At 39.7% G+C, this 25,328-nt stretch overlaps 1 protein-coding gene across 2 annotated transcripts in view; it reads left to right on the plus strand.

Annotated features, from left to right (window-relative positions):
* LOC148009660 (RNA-binding (RRM/RBD/RNP motifs) family protein) overlaps window positions 1–24,191 on the plus strand; it is a 51,965-nt gene extending 27,774 nt beyond the window's left edge. Inside the window, exons 11-19 of one of the 2 annotated variants that reach the window (XM_087672591.1) lie at window positions 18,945–18,996; window positions 19,085–19,190; window positions 19,347–19,809; window positions 20,894–21,122; window positions 21,767–21,834; window positions 21,950–22,118; window positions 22,197–22,308; window positions 22,404–22,960; window positions 23,043–24,191. In XM_087672591.1, coding sequence (XP_087528717.1) covers window positions 18,945–18,996; window positions 19,085–19,190; window positions 19,347–19,809; window positions 20,894–21,122; window positions 21,767–21,834; window positions 21,950–22,118; window positions 22,197–22,308; window positions 22,404–22,960; window positions 23,043–23,261 — 1,975 coding nt within the window. In that variant the 3' untranslated portion in view covers window positions 23,262–24,191. The remainder of the gene's footprint in view (window positions 1–18,944; window positions 18,997–19,084; window positions 19,191–19,346; window positions 19,810–20,893; window positions 21,123–21,766; window positions 21,835–21,949; window positions 22,119–22,196; window positions 22,309–22,403; window positions 22,961–23,042) is intronic. The other variant, XM_087672592.1, reaches the window with a different exon arrangement.
* Window positions 24,192–25,328: the final 1,137 nt, after the last annotated feature.

Raw genomic sequence — 25,328 nt, forward strand, 5'->3', positions numbered from 1 at the left:
GCAACAACATTTTCTCTTCTTAGCTGATATTGGATAAGTGGATGAAAACTTTGAATGGAAGCAATCCATTTAATATGGCGGCTAGAAATTTGTGGTTGACTAAGGAGATGTTTAATACTTTGCTGGTCAGTTTTAATTATAAATTCGGATCCCATCAGATAGTATTTCCATTGACGTAAGGCTTGAACTACAACTAATAATTCTTTATCATAGGTGGAATACTTAAACTTAGAATGTTTAAGTTTGTAACTAGAATAGGCTATGGGATGTGAATTTTGCATGAGGACAGCTCCTATTCTTGATCCGCTAGTATCAGTGACTACTAGGAAGAATGATCGACTAAGATCAGGTAATTGTAAGACTGGTGTATGCGTTAAAGCATGTTTTAACAAATCAAAAGACTTTTGTTGGTTGTCAGAGGCAATTGTTAAAGAAATGTGTATGCCTTTGACGAATTTCTTTAACAATGAAAAAATTCTCACAAGTTTTCTATAAAAGCCGACAATGCCTAAGGAAAAACGTAATTTATGTACATTGCCTCTATCTTCATAGGATCAACGCAAAATACCATAAGAAAAAATAATGTGATCTAAGTATTCAATGTGGGTTTTGAAAAAATTTACTTTTGTCAAGGTTAGCATATAGTTGATTCTCTTTGAACAATTTGAAAACTAAAGATAGATGTTCACAATGTTCATTCTTATCCTTACTGAAAATCAAAATATCATTAAAGAAAACAATCACATAATTCTGATACTTCAAAAATATATGATTCATCATACAATTGAATGTAGCTGGTGCATTGGTCAAACCGAAAGGCATAATAAAAAATTCATAATGATCAAATTGAGTTCTAAATGCAGTCTTAAAAATGTCAAGTGTTTTTATGCGTACTTGATGATATACAGACTTGAGATCTATCTTACTAAAAACAGTAGCCCCTTGTAGTTTATCCATGAGCTCGTCTACCCTAGAAATCTTATATCTATTCTTAACAGTGATTTTGTTTAGGGTAGGATAATTAATGCATATCCTATCCTATAGGTATTATTTTTCTTCTTAACTAATAGGACAGGTGCACCAAAAGGAAAACTACTGGGCCTAATAAGTCCTCGATTCAACAGTTTTTTAACTTGTGTTTAGATTTTTTTTTTGTTCAATCTGATTGTGTTGTAAGGTGCTTTACATGGTGGTTGAGAACTTGGGATTAAATCTATTTTATGGTCTTCAGGATTTGTAGATGGTAAACTAGGTGGTAAATCAGCATCAAAACAATCTTTAAACTGTGAAAGAAATTGTGCATGCTTAGGATGCATATTATTTTCCTTAGCTTCAATTTCATTCACCCATAGTAAATATGATTTACTACATTTTTTCAATGCACGTTTAGTCTGTGTGTGACTAAGCAGTGAAAAATTATCAAGGGTGTGCAATTCGTGTGATGTGATTTGGTTTTCGTTAATATGAATTTTCATGGAATGTGAGGAATAATCTATGTCAGGGTTATATTTGTGACGTCAAGGCATTCTTAAAATAATATCACTAGCTTGCAAAGGCATAACCAAGAGATTTCTATGCTCAACATAATTATCAATTTTAATATCTAAATCATGCACTTCTTGTGTACCATTGTATCTAGTGTCTAAGAATGCAGCCTTTATGCGATAATGAGTTGGAACAATATATAAATTTAATTCTTTTACCAACTTTTCGAAAATAAAATCATGTGTGTTTTCATTATTATACAAAACAATCTTTTTTTGACCATGCACAAAACATTTCATTGTTAATATTGAATGAGGATTTGACATACTTGGTAAAGTATTTGAAGCATCGTCGATATCATAACAATCTTCAGTGAAGTCTGACATATCTTCATGGTCTTTGTCATTAGTTGCTCCCAAGTAATTAATTTGAACACCTTGCTTCTTGGACTGACAGTTCGCTGCTAAGGATCCAGACTGATAATACTTGTAGCAAATCATAAGCTTTGCTTTGGAGACATTATTGGTAAGGGCTGAAAGTTTGGGTATATTGAGATTTGACTTGAGAGAAGACTTAAGGTTTGAATTAGCAGTTGATGATAAAGCAAGAGGTCGAGTTCAGAATTTATGGAAAGAAGAAGGAACAAAGCGATTTTGATTGAATTTTTGGAAATTAGGATTGAATTGCTTTGTACTAAAGTTACCATTAACCGAAAATTGTTACGGTCACTTTTCTTATCCACGAATTTTATTCTTCGTATCATGCGCTAAAGAAATTGCATCCTCCAAAGTTTTTGGTTTGAACATATTCACTTCCGCATAGAAGTGACCAAGTAAACCGGAGATGTACTTACGCTTGTGGATCACCTTTCTCAAGAACACCTTCAAGCATTCGAAGTTGAAGTAAGGGACTCCAGAAATGCTCACTGTATTGCAGGATGGATTCACGATCTCTTTGCTGCAGGAGATTCCATTGTTTGATGACTTTCTCATGGAATTGAGACGGAAATAAATTTTGCAAAAATTTCTTTTGAAATGCTTCTCAAGTAGAGGGACAATCAACACTCTTATAGACAACAGTCTACCATATTGATGCTCTGTCTGCTAAATGATTAGTGACGCATTTAAGTTTATATTTTTCAACATATTGCTCTTCATGGAAATAGTCGTCAAATTGACTAATGAAAGCAAGAACAATTTTGCCATCACGTTGCCTATTAAAAGTGAGGAATTTAAAATTTCTTTTACTTATCTTAGTCTCTTTTCTAAGAACTTGTGCATCGAGCGCCACATCAATAGTACGTCGAATGACATCTTCAGGTTGCGCTCCGTCTTGCTCGACAACGGATTGTTGATGTGCAGCTAATTGTGCTTGCAAGTTTTGACGTTTCCTTTGCTCTTATTGAAGCTGTATCATGAGTAGATCCAATTTTTGTTCCATAGTCGGCTCTGGTAAATCGCCTTCGCCCATAAAATTGTCCATGTTATGATTCGACATCTTGGATTTGATTGAGATTTTGTCACTCGTCCTCTAGTCACGTGTGAATAAGGCCACCACAAACTTGCTTTGTTTATTTTGCAGTGCGAACATTCTTTTACAAACAAACTAGTTATTCTTGTAATCCGGATGTCAAGAGATCATTGAAGATATTGCTCCAAGAAGTTCTTTGGCGAGCTCATAATATGCTTTTGCTTTTATGATCCTGCTTTTCTTGGGTATGACAATTGAAAACGGTCTTCTTCCAAGCAAAATAGTCTTCTGCATAGATTGTGCGTAACAGCCTTCTTGCTGTAAATTCGTTTAGCCAAGTTGTAGGTGGGAACAAGGGCTTATTGAAGCTTTAGAACCGGTCCAAGAGTTCTGCAATATGAACATCTTCTATGTAAAGTGTTGGTAATTAAGCTTTAAGCTTAAGTTAGTTTTAAATAACTAATAGCTTAAGCTTTAAAAAGCTTAAGTAACTGACTGAATTTGTGTAGGACGACGGTATATGTTTGATGGAATCGCCGTCAGCGAGTACTTGCCGAAGTACTGGTGTGATGAGTTAGAGCTTAAGCTCTCTAAGCTTCAAAATAAAATTGAGCATTACCATTAACATAAATTGTTTTTTTAAAAAAAATCTCTATGTCTCCTCTGTGAAAAACGACTTGTAAAAGAGACTTCCTGAGTGGTCCTTTGCTTGCTGCGAGAGGTCCTTTATGATTTGAGCGCACAGATGGTGGTTCTTCATTGCCAGGAACACGCCTATGTTGTCAATTCGTCACAAGACGACCTGTAGAGCCTATTCATTCCAGGAGCTTCATCTTCGCGCGAGATGGCAGACGATTGGAAGCTCTTGATCTCAGCTCCGCTCTGATACCACTGGTGCGCAGATCGAATGCTCGAAGTGTGCGTAGTGAACGTCTGAAGGTCCCCAAGAACAAAAAACTCTACAAACCTTCATAATTTCAAGTACAAAGCAAAAGGAAATTTGCATGATATGAGACAAAAGAGACAAATTGGGTACAATTTTCCCCCATGCCTTCCGTGAGGACTTCACAAGGCATGTATTTATAGATTTATTTATCTTCAAGCTAAAAAATAGCCCACTTTACAAATAGTATATTTTTGCTTTTGTGTTTGCATTTACGTTTGACTAAATATAAAGTAAAGCGTTTGGGTGTTCAAAAGTCGGGTGTGTGCCCAAATACAAATATCAAATAATGAAATATTTAACAAAGCGTCTATGTGCATGCAAAATAATAAATATTTTGTCAAGCGGTTTAATAAATAAGCGCGCTTAAATAAATATTGGCACCACGCCTTTAGTGATAAGGCACACACCCATTAAAAATAGTAATTTTTCTAAGCATTTGGATTCACTCCATCGCTCGGTACTACCCAATGCCACTGCCGCCTGCTCTACACATCAACTGAAGTATTCACAATTGTTAGAAAATAATTAAATAAAACCCAACAAAAGTGAATACTTAGCAATCTTCAGCTACAAAATAATTAAATAGGTTAGAACTCTGTCCTAACCTTAATTTAATTCGAGTGCGCACTCTAAACTCGTAAACATCCACTAATTTAATATGTATTTTACAAAATCACTCGTTGTGGAATCACTCACGACATTAAATGAATTTGATGCCCGAAAAGGATAGGCGTCCCCATCAACTTCTCGCACAAGGAATTCTCCTTGTGTATGAGCCACGGCAAATAAATAATTTTACGGAATCCGCCGAAAAATCTCACGGAATCCACCGTGAAATATGCCTCCTGGCATCAATCTATTTGCACAGCTATCTTCTTGGTATGATGGATTTTACTCTTCTTTAGTCACCTCTTCAAGGGTTGATACTATCACATGGGAAGAGTTGGCGCCCATGGTGTTGGATCAAGAGGACCGTTTCAAGCTACATTTTCCATCTAAGAGGAATTCGGAGGCTTTGATGGGCCAAAATGCAAACACAAAGAAGAAAGGCAAGGAGGAGGAGGAGGACAACCAATCCAAGAAGGACAAGGATTCCAATTGCCACAAGTGTGGCAAGATAGGCCACTTAAAAAAGAATTGTCTGAATAAGGACAAGAAGGAGACATCCAAGAAGGATTTTGTGTCTTCAGGAGCAGCAGCTGCTCCTTCTTCTTAAGTGTTTGTACATTTGGAAGTGTTGGAGCCATCATTCTCCAAGGATGTGGCGTTGATGGTGGCTGGAGAAATGGTGCCTCTTGCTACATGACTCCATCAAAGGAAGGGATTGAGTACTTGTGTTTGATAAATGTCTTCATCGGTGATAGTTCTTTACTTCTTGTTCATGGCATTGGCGAGATTCAAATCATTCTAGATGTACATGAAGGTGCCTGGTCTTGGCTTCCACCTCCTGTTTGTGAGCAAGATCTGCAGCTTGGGGCTACTGGTTGAGTTTAATGCTAACTCTTTTAGGATCCGAGATAGCCAAATTTGTGCAATCGTACTTCCATTCCCATGAATTAGAAGAGATAAGAAAACCGAAAGATGAAAGTGACATTTTGATCATGTATTACAAACCTTGCCACCTTCTAGGACTTGGCTTTTGCATGGGCAAAAGCATCTTGTTTTCCTTTCTAAAAATTGCCTGCTTGAGGCTCCTGATCTTGTTGTGCCTGAGGGGATATGCTTGCAGTTGTGCTCTACACTTAGGCTCCTATTTCATGAGTGGGTATGCTTTTAGCATGGGTGAAAGCACCAACCCTGCCTTTTCCAGAGTTCTCAGCCTGCTGTGTCTTTCTTTCAGTTGTCCTTGTCTCTTGAGGTGCTGAATACACTAGGATTTGGGAACCTTATATTTGTCTCATTGTGGCCATTACATGTATCTAGGAAATAGCTGCAGAGCTGGAAAGCTCTTAAAGAATATCAAACCGATGGTGAGAAAATAGATAAAGAACTTATACCAAATGGCAGCCATGCATAATACTTAATTGACCAAGGGCACAAGGCTGCATAACAAGTTAAGTTTTTTGTAGGAGCAAGCTCAGACCATCTCAAATTGGAAGCAATGAAGACAAGCTAAAAAGATGGAATATATCATATTACTTTATACAAGTAGCAATAAGCCATTGCATGAAAATGGTTGAACCCAATGGTGCGCTGGGAGGGCATCCAAAGCTTCAGGAATGGCTTTATGTGCACCACAGGGTCTGACCTTGTTTGACACACAAACATCGATATACAATGGCAAAAAAATCTGTTTTTGAGAGTGGTAGGCAAATGCCTTGTAGAGGTGGAGTTTTCTTAAAGATAGAGATACTTCGAGATACTTGAAGCTGGAGATAGTTGAAATTGGGGATACTTGAAGAGTTCTAGACTTTGAAGGCATGAAGTGAATGTGAAAAGTAAAGATTTAAAAGTAAACTGTACTGTTATGTTTTGGACCTTCACATGTGTGACCAACATCATTTGACTATCATGTGGCATTCATGCATTGGGTCTAGTTGCTACCTGTGTGAGTAAGATTAGTTCCCTCCAACAAGGGAGTAAACAGCTAGGCCCCGTGAATCATAGAGCTCAAGGAAATAACCTGCAGTAAAATGATGTACCAAGACAAATATCGCAACGGGCACAACTCGCTTTCCGATTGGGCGTTGGGTGAGATGTCATGATTCCTCACCTTGTCTTTTTTTCTTTTCTTTTCTTTGTTTTCACTCCCCAGCCACATTGGCTTTTAGTGGGAGGTTGTTGGGGTAAAAGGCCTCTGGGCCTGCCCTTGTACATTGTGACCACCCATTCTTTAATATTGTGAAAGCTGGGGATGTGTACAGGATAAAAGATACCGAGGTCCGATTGTGAATCCATGCGCCACTCTGGCCCTGAATGCAATCCTGCACTCTCCTATGCTCTAAATTCTTAGAGCATGCCTGGACAGACGTCTAGTCAGGTCACAACCAACATTGAAAATCCATGATCAGCCTTGATCAGACATGAAAATGCTTGCCCATGTGCCTCAATCCAACTGTCCGGCTCGATACTTATGCTGAAGACTGTTGTTGATCATTATTTATGTTCATGAGAAAAACTTAAGACAAATGTGTTGGGTGTAAAGTCCCTTCGTCTCCGTGTAAATAGACTTACGGGTGTGAACACACCCTTAATGTACCCTAACGTATAAATACATTCTTTTATTCTTTGTGTACCATCACAAACGGTATACCTATCTCTGCGTCCACTCTCTCTAGCTCTCAGCTGAGTTTAGCTCTTCAGCTAATGCCTTGATCTCGCACTCCATTGCGCACTCACCCCTTCAAATTGATGCACTTGATTCACAAGAGTTGGATGAGTCTAAGCCAGCATCTGAGCATTTGAGTGTTTTCACAAGGGTTTTGAGTCAGTTGCAAGACTCTGGTTTGGCGGCTTTCGATGATAAATTGAAAGCTATTTTCTTATTGATGACTTTGCCTGACAGCTGGGAATCTTTGGTTGTGTCACTTAGCAACAATCTTACTTTGACTTTTGATGGTGTAAGAGGTTCAATCCTTAATGAAGAAATTAGAAGAAAGTCTAGTGGTGAAAGCAATGGCTCAGCTTACCATGTGAGAGGCAGGTTTGAAAAGAGGGGTAATGCAGCCAGTAAAGGTAAAAGCAGAAGCAAAAGCAAGGGCAAGCAACAAGATGTCACATGCTATCAGTATGGGCGTAAAGGGCATAAAAAGCTCGATTGCCGGTACTTCAAGAAAGAGCAAGAAAGAAAGAAACAGCAGGGTAAGAAAAAGAAGGATGATAAGAAAGATGATGACAGCTCTTCCTCAAAAGAAGTTGCAAAGGCGAATGTTGCATCTAGTGTGGTCATTGAAGAGCTTCTTGACAATGAAGAGATACTTGTTGTAGCCTCATATAATGATGCAGATATTATGGCAGCAATAGGTGATATACACATCACCAAAAGGAGGTAATTGATGCCTTACTTTCAGCCCATGACGAGCTGTCACAATCATGGATAGTGGACAACGGTGCCTCTTTTCATGTTACTCCCTCTTTGGAGTCATTTTCTGAATACACTGCAGGTTGTCTAGGCAAGGTTTACTTGGGTAGAGGGTGTTGGCACCATTCACTTGGCTCTTGAAAATGGCCAAGAGCTGATTTTGCAGGATGTTAGATTTGTACCTAGCATAAAGAAGAGTCTACTATCAGTTGGGTAGCTTGATGCTAAAGGGTATTTTACTACCTTTGGTGGTGGATCTTGGAAGGTCCATAAGGGCTCTATGCTAATTGTTAAAGGTAGCAAAAGGGGGACTTTATATAACTTGCATTGTAAAGCATTACCTGGCAAGTTCTTGGCTGTGGCTTAAGTCCATTCACAGATAGAGATTTGGCACAAAAGAATTGGTCATATGAGCCAGAAAGGCCTTTAGGTTCTCTCCTCTTTAGGGAGATTTGATGTAAAAGGCTCTGGTCTCGAATTTTGTAATGATTGCTTATATGGAAGACAAGTGAAGTCTCCTTATTACTCGGGTGTTGTTAAGAAGTCTAATGCTCTTGACTTAGTACACTCTGATGTGTGCACTATGCATGTTAATTCGTATGGGGGTGTACGGTACTTTGTTACTTTCATTGATGATTTCAATAGAAAGTCATGGGTGTATGTACTTAAGAGCAAAAAGGAAGTGTTGGATTCTTTTAAAAAGTTGCATGCTTTTGTTACCACACAAAAAGGGCCTAAGTTGAAAGCCATAAGAACAAATAATGGGGGTGAGTATGTCTCAAAATAATTTAACAAGTTTTGTGAGATGCATGGCATTAAGAGGGAGTTGACAGCCCCTTATTATCCTGCATCCAATGGTGTGACTGAAAGATTTAACCGCACACTTTGTGAGTGAGTCAGATGCATGCTGTCCACAGCTAATCTCTCGTGGCAGTTTTGGGGAGAGGCTCTTAAAACTGCAGTGCATGTATGCAATTGCTCTCCCAATCTCGCATTGGAAAATGGCATTCCTGAAGAGGTTTGGTTTGGCAAACCTGCTTCATCTGACCATTTGCATGTCTTTGGCTGTGATGTCTTTGTGCATGTATGCGTAGAACAAAGGATCAAACTAGACATGAAATCCATCAAGGGCATCTTCATGGGATATGGAGATGAGGGAGAGATGGGCTATAGATTTTGGCTTCCTCAGGGTAGAAAGATAGTACGCAGTCGAGATGTAGTATTTAATGAGGCAAAGTTGCTGAAAAATGCTACACATGGTGATCTTGACAAAAAGAAGGTCAAATTTCAGCATGAAGAGCTAGCCATTCAGCAGCCATTAGCTGAAAATTCTGTCCCTTTTGATGCTGAAAATGAGCAACAACCTATTGTGCTACAGCCAAAAGATCATGGACAACAAATAGTTGCATAGGATGAAATAGGACAGCAAGAAGAACATGCTGAAAACAGATTACAGCAGCAAGAAAATGCTGAAAATCAGCCACTTGGTGATGGTGTGCACATTCCTCAGGATGTAGGCCCACTACCTGATAATACAAATTATTGGGTAAGAAGGTCTATACGTGTTAGAAGGTAGCCATAGAGGTTTCAACCATCTTTGGATTGCATTACTGATGAGAGTGAGCCTCTGATATTTAAAGAGGCTTAGTCATGTGAAAACAAGAGAAAGTGGGAGCTTGCTATGTCGGAAGAGATGAAGTCTCTATATGCCAATAACACATGGGAGCTTATACCTTTGCCCAAGGATAGGAAAGCTATTCCTAATAAATGGGTTTACAAAGTGAAATGTATTGATGGGAAGCCCAAGTTCAAGGCATGGCCTGTTGCTAAGGGCTATACACAAAAGGAAGGCATAGACTTCCAAGAGGTCTTTTCACCAATGGTGAAGATGACTACGCTCCGTGTTTTGTTTGCTCTCACTGCATCCTTGGATTTAGAGTTGGATCAGATGGATGTGAAGACTGCTTTTCTTCATGGTGACTTGGATGAAGATCTGTACATGAAGTAGCCAAAAGGATTTGCTATTCCAGGAAAAGAGCATTTGGTTTGTAAGGTGAAACACAACTTATATGGACTGAAAGAAGCCCCTAGACAATGGTACAAAAAACTTGATACCTTTATGCTTAACCATCGATTTAAATGCAATCATGCAGATCACTGCTTATACACTAAAAAGGCTGATGATGGCAGCCTTATTGTGCTGGTTTTATATGTGGATGACATGTTGATTGCAAGACAGCATAAGAGTACTTTGAATGCTCTTAAAAGATAGCTGAGTTCAACCTTCTCTATGAAAGATTTGGGGGCAGCTGAACACATTTTGGGCATGCGCATTAAAAGAGACAGAGGGCAACGTTTATTGTTTCTCTCCTAGGACAAGTACATCAGCAAAGTACTTGACAAGTTTAATATGGCTGATGCTAAGCCTCTTGGTGTGCCTTTATCGCCACATACAAAGCTTAGCAAATCTGATTGCTCTAAGGATGATGCCGCTGCTAGTGTCATGAAGGGTATACCTTATGCATTAGCTTGTGGATCTTTGATGTATGCCATGGTTGCAACTCGCCCTGACATTGTTCATGTAGTGAGAGTTGTTAGCAGATTCATGTCTAACCCTGGAAAGCCACATTGGGAAGTAGTGAAATTTATCTTCCAATACTTGAAAGGTATACAAGAAAAGTGTATATGCTATGGAAAGGGTACACTAGAGTTGCAAGGATTTTGTGATTCGGACATGATAGGAGATCTTGACACTAGGAAATCTACCAGGGGGTATGTTTTTACTTTGGCTGGTGGGGCTATCTCTTGGTGTTCAAGATTGCAGAAAATTGTGGCATTGAGTACTATAGAAGCTGAATATATTTCCGCCATCGAAGCTTCTAACGAAGCTATTTGGCTTGGCCGTTTGGTCAAGGATTTTGGTCTTTCTTCAGTACTTCAGTGCTTGGCTGTGATAGCCAGAGTGCAGTGTGTCTGGCTAAGAATGGCATGTTCCATGCATGCACTAAACACATAGAATGTTCGGTATCACTTTATTTGACAGGTCTTGGATGATGGCCTTGTCACACGGACTAAGGTCAAAACCCAAGATAACCTTGCAGATGTTCTCACTAAGTCTCTTGCAAAGGTTCAGCATGAGCATTGCATTCGTTTAGTGGGAGTTGGTTAGCTTAAAGGTACCACTTCGGGCCTTTAAGTGGGAGGTTGTTAGGTGTAAAGTCCCTTCATCTTCGTGTAAATAGACTTACGGGTGTAAACACAACCTTAATGTACCCTAACATATAAATACATTCTTTTATTCTTTGTGTATCATCACAAACGGTACACCTATCTTTGCGTTCACTCTCTCTAACTCTCAGCTCAGCTTTGCTCTTCAGCTAACGCCTTGATCTCACACTCCATTGCACACTCACCCCTGCAAAATGACACCTTTGTACTTTATACTTTTGTGTTACACACTTTGCAATCAATCAAGTGTCGAGCAGTGACCACACACCGACTCTCTCTACTGTCTACACACTCTCCCAAGCTGAGCTGAGTTGCTGCCATCTCCACCAAGAAGTTGTATTAGAGCCATGGCAACCTCAGCCACTTGGCAGCTGCCTCAGCTCCTCCAACGCCCTGTTCACCAGCTCAGCCAGACTATGCCGCCTGCCAGCTGCAAGCTCCCCAAGTAGCTACACTGCCCTGTGCTCCCCAAGTAGCTACACTGCCCTACGCTTGGCGACACCAGGCAGCAGTCCCGCTTGCAGCACCGCAGGCCGCCGCCCTGTAGTCTGCTGCCCACCAACCTGCCAGACCCGGCATCCACCTCCAGCAGCTCTGCCTGCCTGCAGCAGCCACCCTCCACCAATAACAGCTCCACTTGCTGGTGGGCAACTCTGCCAGTCCTGCGACAGCTCTGCCAGCTGCTCTGACGGCTCTGACTGCCATGTCAATGTTTTTCCGACTCGTCCTCAGCTGCCACAGGTATACTTTATTACTTTATTCAGAATATCAAAGCCAAACCAAAGGGCTTTTCCAGGGAAAGGTAAATTTCTGCCTCAACAAGTGCCTTAGTGCACAAATTGCAGAATTTGCAGGCATTTGGGTCAATAAATTTGGGGCATTTGTATTTTTGGAAGACATTGGTATATGTACTGAAGTTTCAGTCTGAAATTGATTGAAATCTTGCACATTGGACGGTCAAATTTTTGGGCTTTTATGTTTTTAGTGCTGCTAAGCACTCTTATTGTATTGGGCAGTGTGTTGCTCATTGAAATCTGAAAAATTTCAGCACTTTGAGACAATACTAGTTAAGTGTGACACGATTTAGTTGATTACAGCTTGGCATTTGTTGTAATCTATAGAAATTCAGATTTCCAAGTCAAGCCAGCTTTTGTTATCACTAATGTGCATTTGGAAGAGTGACATTTATCATGGCAAATCAAGGACATAGTAATGTCTTCTCTTATGTATCAAAATAGGATAGATTGGATGGTAACAACTATTCTCGTGGTTCTTCATGATGAAGAATGTGCTTGTTGCAAAAAATCTTTGGGATTATGTTAGTGGGGAAGAAGTCCATCTTGGTGATATGGCTCCTCCACAAGGAGGTCATGGTCATGGTCAAAGGCAAGCTCACGTTCAGCCACCACCCAAAGAATAGCTACACAAAAAGCTTGGGATACTAGGGATGCCCAAGGACTTATTGCATTGGGAGTTCGGCGGTTTATAATCCCGCATATCCGGTCTGTTGGTACTTCACAAGTAGCATGGCTTACACTTGAGCATATGTTTGGTGGAAAAAATTGTACTCGTTTTTTTTTTTTGAAGAAGGAGCTTGAAAATGTGAAGATGGAAGAGGGTGATACTATGGAAGATTACCTTAATAAAATTTAGGACTTGCGTGAGCAGTTGATGAATGTAGATGAGTATTATTTTGATGCTCAGATGATTTCTACGACTTTGAACTATTTGCGACCTTCTTATTTGGCCTTTCATACGGTATTGAATCTTACAATGTGAATTTCTACGCAGCCACTCACTTTTCTTCAGTTGGTTAGCTTATTGCTGGAAGAAGAGCAAACAAGGAAGAATAGTGGGGTGGATGTTGTAGCTTCTGAATAGGCTTTCATGGCAAGACAAAAGGACAAGGGCAATTGGAATAAGAGCAAACAAGGAAGAATAGTGGGGTGGATGCTGTAGCTTTTGAACAGGCTTTTATGGCAAGACAGAAGGACAAGCGTAATTAGTCCAGGAATGCTCTGTAGAGTTTTGGAAGTTCAGGAACTTCATAGAATAACAAGAAGCAAGGGAGCATACAAGTGAAGAAGAGTAAGTGCCATTACTGTAAAAAGCTAGGTCATTATATCACAAAATGCAAGAAATACATTGCCAAGGAGAAAAAAGAGTCTGGGATGTCAGTTTCAGATGTACCTTCTACTACTAATGCTACACAGTCTGCATCGTTCGTCATTGATTGCGACTATTGTTTTTATACTTGCAATTACGATTCTTCTTGGGCAAATAGAGCATTGAGCTCTACAGAGGATGCTAGCACTTGGTTCTTTGACAGTGGTACTTCTAAGCACATTATATCCTACACAGATTTGTTTATCTCTGTTGTTGCAGCTCTTGTTGGCAAATCGGCGCAATGTGCTAACAATGCATCTTATCCTGCTAGAGGTGTTGAAGAGATTGTCTTACCCATTGATGGCTCTACTCTTCATTTGTAGGATGCTTTATATGTGCTAGGGATAAAGAAGAATTTGCTATCCATTTCTTTTTTAGCAAAATGTGGAATACAAGTCACTTTTAATGATGATAAATGCATGGTCAAGGATAAGGAATTCTTCAATTTGGTACTCACTAGCACATTATGTCATGAACTTTATGAGTTAGATGCTCATTTGGTTGATCAGTCAGCTTATTTGGCATCTACTATTACTCCTGCTATGTCATAGGCAGAGTTATAGCATGCTCGTATGGGACATGTGAACTATGGCAGTTTGATGCTTATGCAGCGTACTTAGATGTCGGAGGAGAGACCTCCTGAGTACATTTGTGAGGGATGCATTATGGGAAAAATGCATTGGTTTTCTTTTTCTCATGATGTTTCTTTTAAAGCTATGGCCAGGTTGCAGATTGTGCATTTAGATGTATGGGGACCCATGCAGACAAAGTCATTGGGTGGATGTTATTACTTCGCCACCTTCATTGATGACTTTACATGTTTTTGTTGGGTTTATTCATTGGTGAAAAAGTTGGAAGTGTATGATGCATTTTTGTGGAAAATCAGTTTGGTTGTTAGATTAAAACTCTTTGTTCAGACAGGTGGGGAGGGAGGGACATATGTCTTCCTTGTTGAATAATTTTTTGAAGCAGCAAGGCATTGCACATCAATATACTACTGCATATACTCTATAGTAGAATGGGGTTGTAGAAAGGAAGAATTGGTCACTCATGGAGATGGCCAGATGTATGCTGAAAGCTAAAAAATTGCCACATGGCCAGATGTATGTTGAAAGCTAAAAAATTGCCACATGGATTTTGGATGGAAGTAGTTATGTGTGCTTGGCATGTTTTGAATAGGTGCCCTGCTAAGGCATTGAAAAATATAATGCCTTTTAAGGCTTGGAACAGCCGTAAACCTTCAACTGGTCACTTCTGTACTTTTGGGTGTCTTGCATATGCTCATATTTCCAAAGTATTGAGAAAAAAGTTGGACAATAAGGCTGTCAAGTACATATTTGCGGGGTACAGTAGTGAAAGCAAAGGGTATAGATTGTACGATCATGTTTCCAAGAAAGTTTTTGTCCGTAGAGGTGTGATTTTTGGATAATCAAAATTATCTCTTGCTGATTTTGACACATATTAGGCTGCAAAAGATGTATTTGAAGGGCTGCTGCCTATTTCTTTTGATGATATAGCTAGAGCTTCATTAAATGAACAAAATGTTGAGCTAGCTGCTCCATTAAATAATGTAGAAATTCAGCCTATGGCTGATTTGAATATTCAGCAAGATATTAAACTGGATGTTCATCAAGAGGATGTACATAATCAGGAGGCTAGGCATATACCTAGATGGTACTTGCAGACTCTACAAGATAGTCATTTGGATGCTCCTCTTGTTGGTTGTACTCGAAGACAAACACGCTTGCATGATCATGCTAATGCTATGGAGTTTGTTATGGTAGCAAACACACTTGATGATGATGAGCGTGATTCTTTTGAGGATGCACATCAGAGTGTTGAGAAACCACTTTAGTTTATACACTTCATTTAGGGTTTCGCACTGACATCCCCAAAAAGGGTTGGTGTTCACATTTTGGTCACTTTTTTAGTAGGTGCCCACATTGTGGTGCGCCACCCTAGACAGCTTATGCCTATAAATAGATAGTCACTTTATTCATTCTTCACTACCCCACACCACTCTCTTTAGCCATTCTTCACTACCTTCTTTGGTCACCACCAACACTTCCCTTCTGTGACCAACCCCTTCCATTGCTCTCACACCCCTTCAGGAGGACATTGCGGTTTGTGGCTTGTGGCTACCTTCACCCTTCCTCTTTTGCTTCACGTGCCTTGTTTCAGCATAAGGCCTTGGGTTTAGAGTATCTTTCACTTGGCGTCACCTTCATCTGCTTGGCGTCAACACCCTTATTCTTTAGGCTTCATCTTCACCTGCGTTTTTCAGCATGGAGACCTCCTCCTTGCTTGACGTCATCATCTCTAGCTTGCGTCAGCATCCTAGCCTCTAGCGACAGTCTACATCATCTAGCGTCAGTGATTTCATCACTCTTCTATCACAGGGGTTGTTGGGACCTGCGTTTTTGCAGCCTTGCTCCTCCTCCATCACCTGACATCATTCGTCTATCATAGGGGCTGCTGGGACCTACGTTTTTGCAGCCTTGCTTCTCCTCTATCACCTGGCATCACCCGTCCGTCGTCACAGAGCTGCTAAAACCTGCGTTTTTGCAGCCCAGCTCATTCTCCATCATTTGGCGTCATCATTATCCACTTGGTGTTAGCATTTGAGCTGCTTTCCCCATGTTTGACAGCTCCAATACTTTGGATTTGCATTCTGCTACCCAGGTTAATCCTCGGTATCAGAGGATTGCGGTTCGCTCCCTCGATAGCTGGTGATAATCTTCCACATTCCCAAAAGCATTAGAGGACTGCGGTTTACTCTCTCAATAGGCGTCCTTCACCTTCCAGTGATTACTTCAATAGCCCACTACTTGGAGGAGTGTGTTTCGCTCCCTTCATTGTGCAGATTTCCCACAGGTGTTGTCGCCTGATTCAAACAAGATGTAACCGGTCTATGACTCACATAAAGTGGTAGTTCCTTCAATTAATACATGGTCTTTTCACATACATACACAAACAGAGACCTCACTCCCTCACTCAACACCAGATTGGCCCCAAAGTCCGGTGTTCCTTTCATGGTATTTCTTTATCAATTAAAAGATGAAAAGTTGCAAAAAGAAAAATTAAATGTTCAAAAGTACAAAGTGTGTGAACAGTTGGCTTTCATATTTTCTGAGTAAATTTCAGCTGCATAAGAACAATATAGCATATCCAGAACAACATCCCAAGTAGAAAAACACTTTCTGTGACCATAACTCAATATTTCAAGTGTAGAATTGCAATCTACAGAACTTTGTACTTACTGTTTTTCACCTGTTTCTTGACCTGTTCTCTGCCTTATTTTATTCTAGATCTGTGTCATATCTGTTCAGTGCAGTTATCTTCTAAGCTTTGGCTTTGCTGTATCAGCTTTTCTTCTCATAGTATGATTCAATGCATCATCACTGTGTTCTTCTTGTGTTTCCGAGTTTCTCTTCTCTCTTAGTGTTTGCTGTACACACTTTGTGTTACTCCCTGCAAACCCTACTATCTCTTTGCACCGTCGCTTATTTTGACATGGCATGAGAGCATATGTGTTATTTTTTGACAGAGAGTGTACATTGGATGGCAGCAATGCAAGTTGAATATGATTCTATCATAAAGAATCAAACACAGGATTTAGTTACATTGTGTGCTGTAAAGAAAGCCATTGGTACTAAATGGGTCTATAAGCTGAAACGAAAAGCGGATGGATCCATTGATAAGTACAAGGCCAAGCTTGTGGCAAAAGGCTATGCGCAAAAGAAAGGCATTGATTATGAGGAGACATTTGCGTCTACATCCCATATGACCACTATTAGGTGTATGGTTGCATTGGCTGCCGATTATGGTTGGATTGTGCACCAACTTGACATTGAAACTGCATTCTTACATGGGGAACTTCAGGAAGAAGTGTATGTTCAGCAGCCCATGGGTTTTGTAGTCAAAGGATCCGAACACTTGGGATATAAGCTGAAAAAGGTTTTTTATGGTTTAAAGCAAGCTCCACAAGCTTGGTTTGCCAAAACTAATGCCTTCTTACTTAGCCAAGGGTTTGTTAACAGCCCATCAGAGTCTACTCTCTATGTATGCAAAGAGGGGGATCCTTGTCGGTCATTTGTCTTTATGTGGATGATCTTCTACTCACAAGGACACATGCTGGTCAAATTTCAGCATTTAAGAAAAATTTGCATTAAACTTTTGATATGTCAGATTTGGGGTGCGTTTGTATTATAATTTATTTGGGCATTCAATTTATTCATGATACTAGAGGCATTGGATTGTCACAATCCAGATATAGTGGTAACCTCCTTGAGAGATTTGGCTTCCCGGATTGCAAGCCAGTAAGCACACCGATGGTAACTGAACTTATGCTGTCTTTACGTGATGACAATGATATGTTTGACAATCATGCATATGCTCGAGCAGTTGGATTGCTCATTTATTTATACAACACAAGGCTAGATATTTAGTTTGCAGTTTCAGCCTTGAGTAGATATGGGCACGTATGTCACATTGGCAAGTTGTGAAGCATGTTTTCCGTTACTTGTAGGGCACTAGGACTCTTGGATTGCTTTATGCCGCCGGGGGGGGGGGGGGGGCGCTGTAGTTACATGCTTACAGTGATTCCAATTGGGCTGGAGATTTTGATTCTCGTCACTCTACAAATGGAAATTGTTTATTTCTTGGCTCTTCTTGCATTTCTTAGCTTAGCAAGAAACAATCCATTGTTGTCACATTGTCTTGTGAAGCTGAATACAAGCCAGCTTTCACTACTATAGTTGAATGTGTATAGCTGAGACATTTGTTGGCTGATCTTGATGTATTTATCACAGAGTCTACTCCTTTGTTTACTGACAATCAAAGTGCCATTGTAGTGGCATGGAACCTAGTGTTTCATGCACGCATAGAACACATTGAGATACATTATCACTTTGTCAGAGAGAGGTCACATGCAGGGGATAATAGCCTTGTCTACTGTCCAACCAACAACAATGTGGTAGACATCTTTACCAAGGCTCTTCCTTGCGACAAATTTGAAGCATTTTGCAATGCCTTAAATTTGATCTCCTTTGGTGGATGATCCTTGTATGTTGATCACTTATCACTCTAGGTGGGTTTGTTGGGTTTTACTCACGCCTACGCTCACATAGGAGTGTTGGTGATTGGCATGTAGGACACTCCTATACTTTTTACTCTTCGTAAGAGAGGCTTTTTCCCCCAGTCACATTATTCTTTATTTGTGTAGTTATGTTACACAGTTTGGTCACTTACTGCACATTACACACATCTGTGTGTGGATGCACTCCTAAAGTCAGGTTGTACTTTGTACTTTTGTGTTACGCACTTTGCAATCAATCAAGTGTCAAGAAGTTACCACACACACTCTCTCCCTCTATTGTCTACACACTCTCCCAAGCTGAACTGAGCTGCTGCCATCTCCACCAACACATTGGCTTCCCTCCCCCATTGCTTAGACTGCCTCAATAGGCAGTATATGTTTGGTGTAACTTTTTGCTCTAGCTATGCTATTGGGCCCATGTACTTCTTTGATTTTGAGTCATTTGAATAGATGCACTTACTCTGTAAAGAGCATTGTAATAGAAGTCTGAAAGTTTTGGTTATGCTGCTTGCTTTTCTGCTCACTGACAGGTCAAAGGGATTTGCATTTGCTAGCTTTACCAGCAGGGCTCATGCAGAAAAGGTAACCCTGCTAGACTGGCAGCTTTGCATGAATGTTTACGAACAATTGATATATTCTGAGAATGCTTATGCTTTTGATGGAGATTCAGGCTATCACCACAGTGAATGGGAAACATGTTGGAAAAAGGCCAATAGCTGTAGACTGGGCTGTAGAAAAGAAGCTTTACAATACTGTGAAATCAATGGAAGCACCTGGTAGGCAGTCTTCTTATATTTTTTCTTTTTTTTGGATGTTTGAGGGGAAGAGGTTGGAGTACAGAGCTGTCCATGGTCCTTGGGGAGAGAGGAGGTTATCATGAATTGATGTTTGGTGGCATTCTCATACAATCCTTTCCTTTTATGTCCCCTCAGAAGCTATGCAGATGTCTGAGCCATCTGATTTAGAGGAGGAGGAAGAGACAGCGAGTGAAGGGGACAATGACGATTCATTTGATGAAAAGGATTTTAAAGATAGTCCTACTATTGAAGAAGCTGATAGCCAGGAGGAGTTGGATATGACCATGAAAGTGTTAAATAAGGTGGTTACTTCTTCATCAGGAAAGGACCATTCAGACAAGAACACAAAGAAACCCGAAGATGAGCTTCATTTAGCAGGGCAAAATTCTGTTTCTACAGAAACAGGGAGAGAGCCTGAGCTTGAGAGGAAGAATGCAGGTGTGAGAAAGAAGTCAGATGCAGGTTCAGGAGGAGAGCTGGAACAAACTGTGTTCATTAAGAACCTTCCTTTTGAGGCAGATGCTGAAGCTGTGAAAAGGCATTTTCAGCAGTTTGGAAAGGTCAAATCAATACATTTAGTTCGCCATCCACTAACTCAGTGAGTAATTTTATTTCACATTCATTCTGAGGAGTAATTTCATTTCCATGTCCCTTTTAGATGAGTCTAAAATTTATTTTTGCGCATATGCACTGCAAAAGAAAAGTGCCTTTGAGCCACTCAACTCACAGTCAACCAAAATGTGTCAGATATATGCACAAGTTCTTACCTACAGACTTGTAGTTTTATAATGTGTATATACAAAGTATCTCTGTAAGGAAGGAGTTGCATTTCAAAAAAAGTGGTACACAGTCATCTTCAAAAGAATATCGAGATTACTTCTTTTTTTAAAAAGCAAAAAATTGTTTTTTTGAGCCACTTAAGTTGATAGCTATGGCAGTAGAACCTACTCAGTTATGTAGAAAGGCAAACTTGCAGCATGTTGGCTTTTGTGGTTAAAGAGATTGATTTTGTCCAGAACAAATGCGGTCATTGTTTTATTTTGTGCAAAGTGTCAGTCAAGGGCACATGTGATGGTTGACACAGAGATGGCTTTCGATTGGTCATTCTGTTGGCATTTCCAGCAAGCAAACACATTAATGTTTTACAGAGGGTGTAGCTCTGACTAGCTTTATAATTGTTTGAGAAATTCTGTTCTTTGTTGGTGAAATTTCAGGCACATTTCTGTTTTCTGATTTGCCTTTTCACATTTTCATAAGTACGCATGTAGAATAAGGTGATATGGCATTTCTTGGTTCCTACCTGATGCTTGAGATGTATTGTTTCCTTGTCGAATCATGAGATTGTATCCCTTACTGGTCACAGGAAATCTAATATAAGCTTAGTCTAGCTAAGGTTTATAGATATGAAACATAGCTAGTTAAGCCTTAGTGATACATGGGTGAATTCCTCTACCTGACTTATACAATCCAGTACACAACTGACACCAAATTTGTTGCTTCTTAATAGACATTATCATGCATGTTCATGAATCCAGTCTGTGTTGTTCTCTAAAAAAATTTGCACTTTTAGACCGGGCCTTTGTGGTTTTGGGTTATTTTAAGTCTGTTTATGGTTGTATATCTGTTAAGCATAGGTTCAATATGCTCAGTTTCATGGTTGATTCTGTTTATGATGGTGTCAGGAGACCAAGAGGAACTGCATTCTTGAAGTTTGCAACAAAGGAAGCTGCAGAAGCAGCAGTAGTTGCAGCTTCAGGTGCTAGCAGTGAAGGCAAGGTAACAGGTGGCATTATCTATGAAGGAAGGAATTTGGATGTTCTTATGGCTGTTGATAAGAAGTCTGCTGAAGCACTAAAGAGTGATAAATTAGAAAATGACAAGCTTGATCGACGAAATTTATATCTTGCAAAGGTATGTCTCTCAACTATTGAAGCCAGTTTAGATAATTTTTACTTTTGGTAAATTTTATCTGAGAGTTTATTTTCTGTCCTATTCATGTCTAGTTTGATGTCTCCAATGTTGACTTAAAAGTTTGATTTTGTCGAATCCAATGTAAAACATATTTCAATTGTTGAGAGTTAGGTAATTGAAAAAGTCTGCTAATTTCAGTGAGATAGTAATGAGTTTTTCAATACCTAAGTCTCTTCAAACTTGGTATGTGTGGACATGCTTTAAGTCTGGGTAATACATTGAATAAATCAAGCAAGGGTTGTCGTCTCTACCCATGCTATAAAGGATCCTGTAATAGTGATGCCATTTTGCAGAAATATTTCTGTGCAGCTTATGGTGTTAAATAGAGCGAACTTTTTTTGGCCAATCTTTCAGGACCCAATGCCTAGTATTTTGGCATACAGTTTCTATGAATTGATAATTGTATGCCATGCATTTGTTTACTGACAATGCTCTTTTGTCTTGGTCTGTATCATGCACTTGTTTTGTTAGGAGCTTTAGCAGTCTTCAGTTTTTTCAGTCATTATGCAGTGTACCCAGGTTAATGATGGATTGTGCATAATAACTCTGTAATCCTCAATGCTGAGTTGGAAACTTCTTAACAGGAGGGGAAAATAGAAGGTACTGCGGCTGCTGCTGGTGTGTCTGAGGAAGACAAGCAGAAGCGCAAACAGTGAGTATGTGTTTTATTTGTATGATTTACAGTCGCGATTAACTTAATGTTTAAAATGGTCTAGTTTTTCAACAGGCCTTGCATGACAACAGCATCTTATGTTTTTGTTTGGCAGGTTGGAACATGAAAAGGCCACCAAGTTGAGAAGTCCTAATTTTCATGTTTCAAGAACAAGGCTTGCTGTGTATAATGTTCCAAAGTCGATGACTGAACCAGAGCTTAGAAGTCTCTTTATCAATGCTGTGAAATCCAGGGCAACGAAGCAACAACCTGTCATTAAACAGGTGCTTTTAAGGGTTTTTCTGAATCCACGTCTATTTGGAGTTGGGCTTATCCTGACAAAGCTCTATGACTTTCTGTAGGTTAAAATTCTGAGAGATAAGAAGACTGGAAAACAAAGGGGGGCAGCTTTTGTTGAGTTTACGGAACATCAGCATGCACTTGTGGCTCTCAGAGTGCTCAACAACAATCCTGGTTTTTCTTCTGAACTCGTATTGCTTGACTTATAGGTTAGCATGAGTTACATCTCAATTTTAAACATGTATTTCTGATTGCTTTTGCTTTCTCAGAAACATTTAGTCGAGACAGGCGCCCTATAGTTGGTTTTGCAATCGAAAATCTGCAGACCATGAAAAAGCGTCAGGAGCGTTGGAGTGGAGCAGAAAACTCGCAAGTTGAAGCAAATGGCACCAGAAAAGAAGTGGAAGGGTTCAAGAAGGCAAAGCTGAGGCTAAATATGGATGAGAAACGAGACCATGAAAGTGCAGGACCATCGTCAGGAGGAGATGAGAGCCAGATGCTACAAAACTATACTGATAAGGCTGTCAAATCTGGAAAATTAAGGGGTAAAAAACGAAAAAGATTAAGCAGACAGAGTGTTTCTGAGGTTGGCGAGCTTGCTAATGTATCTCCTAAGAAAAGTCGTGGCATAGAACCACGTGTAAGCTCCCCTAGCAGGGCAAATTCGGTTGTCAAGGCTGGCAACTCTTACAGGACACCAATCATCTCTCCCAAAGGAGGGAGGAAGTTCTCTCATGTCAAAATAAATAATGAGAGGGACAAGACCAAAGTTCATCCTGCCAAATATAAAGAAGGATCAAAGAATAAAGGAGATAATCCAAGCCAGGTGTGTCCATTCACCTATCATTCATGATTTTTCACTTGATTTCAGGGAATGCTGTTTTCCCCTAATCCACTGAACATCATAGCTGCAGGATGGCATTGCAAAAGGCAAGAAGTTTGGAGTTGAGAGTCTGATGATGCTACATGAAAAGAAACAAAGAAAAAGAAACTCAAAACCTGAGATTGTCGATAAGTTAGACAAACTTGTGGCTGAGTATCGAAACAGATTCATGGCTGGTCCCTCTCCTGGACGGTCTGATCATAAAATGAGGGCTTCCAATGATTTGAAGAGGTGGTTTGAATAGTGGAACACGCGACTCAACTATGACACCGATATACTGCCTCCAAGATGAGTCTGTGCATGCCTCAACTAAGGGATGCCACAAGCAGTTAAGATCCTTCGCTTGGGGATTTCTCACACTAACTACTCTGCTAGTGTACTTGAAACATCCTTTCAGTAGAGAGCCAAGTAGCTGTCGTCCTGTTCTATGTATTTTCATTTCAATTTTTGTAGAGGGACTTTGTTAATGACGGGACAAAAATTCTACGCCATCGTTCATGATCCGGGCACTCATCAGGCCCAAGGTGCAGGTGTGCAATTTGGGTTTTTGGTAAATGCACTCTTGTGACTGTGCAGATCGGTGAAATTGGGTGTGTTTGTACACATACATGTATGAATTTATTTGGAGATGGTATTGAAGTGTTTTTGGTTGGAGAAGGGCCTCAGCAAATTGTCTAAGGTGCCCATAAACTCTCCAATAGACTCTCGTCAATAGACTCTGGTTGCTATATGTTGCTGAGAGATGTGGGGAAACAATTTAGGCTCTGTGACAGAAATTTGCCTGAGTTCTCCAGTTGGATTATCCACTTTGTATGACATTAGGGTAAAGGGGCCAGTTGTTGAACAGCTAAGAGCTTGTGAATAGATCTTTACTATTTTTAAAAAATTTGGAGGTCTGAGACCAGAAAGAATGTGCATCAAGTCTATCTCTATTGAAAAAATTGATCTCAGTTCATCTCGATCCAAAAATCCCCCAATAATGTTTGCTCCATAAATTCCCATGTAAAAAAATAAGGCTTCTAATATATGACTAATGCAAGCCAAAATAGAAACATATGTGTGCCAATGATAAAATGGTGTATGAATCCCTGTTTCCCGCAAAAACTGAAAAGCCATGTAGCACTCTTGTAACCATTTCTCCAAATTTGTGTCTTGTTATAGGTGGTGAGTGTTTTATAATTGACCCCCATTAGGGTTAAGAAACTGTGTTATCATTGGCCCCTATTCAACTATTGGCCCCTATTCAACTATTCAACTATTGGCCTATTCAACTATTGGTTCTATAAACTATGCATTGGTGAATTTAAGAGTACAATGGGAGAACCAAAATCCACCTTTGGAGTTTGACTATACTCGAGGTGTCAAACATGGATCTACGCACTTTGCAGTCCAGGAAGAGATGTTTTGCTTGGAGCCTAATCTCATTGATATGTAAGGCTTGCCTAGATTTTCTCTACAATATCTACTTTGTGAACTCGATGACATTGGTGATATGCATGTATCTTACACAGTTGTATATGACTGTTTTTAGCGTGTCTTGGATGCTCCTTATGTTGAGGACTATTCTCTTTGTATGCTATACATTAGGGAATTAACGATTTTACAAAAAAAGCCATGGTGATGTTATTGTGTGTGTGTGTGATTGTTGAAAATCTGCATGAAAGAGCTTTGTACAGTGTAGTATGCCTAGCAATTTAAATATGTTCTTTTTTTCATGACAATGTATTGAATAACATTATTAAAGGTTGAAAGTATGGTTTGTAATTGACAATAATATTTGTAAACACAAAAAAAATGGAGATGGATTGAAGGTTATAGATGGCATCTTCCCCTTTTTTACATGTCTTTATTTATGTAAAACTCAATTTCCTTAGGGTTGAGTTTGGTTAAAACAACTTGAGAGTGCTCTCAAATGATATTGTGCAACACATGTAAGACACATGTATCAAATGTGTGTATTCATTGTAATATTGAACCAAGCTAGACTTTTAGCAAATTAGAAAGTAAGAGTGAAATTTTTGTTTGCCAAGCTTTTCAATAGCAAATTGATGGTGCTCTTTTCATGATCACAAAGTGAAATAGCTTCGAAAAGTGCTCAAAGTGAATTTATAGGTCTAGTGTCTTGAAGAAATACAATCATAGAAAGCCAAAGTCAAGAGATTTTATGATGAAGTAGAGGTGATGGTTGAGATGGTTGTAACCTTAGGGCTTGTCTCTAGCTCTTGTACGAAAGATAGTAGCACTAAAACTTTATTCAAAGTAGAACATGTAGAAGAATGCTTAGAAGCTTGAATGGTAAGCCCCTCAAAAC

This window comes from Lygodium microphyllum, chromosome 30, assembly GCF_053477565.2.
Source record: "Lygodium microphyllum isolate KBCC chromosome 30, Lygodium_microphyllum_v1.1.10, whole genome shotgun sequence".
Taxonomy (NCBI): domain Eukaryota; kingdom Viridiplantae; phylum Streptophyta; class Polypodiopsida; order Schizaeales; family Lygodiaceae; genus Lygodium; species Lygodium microphyllum.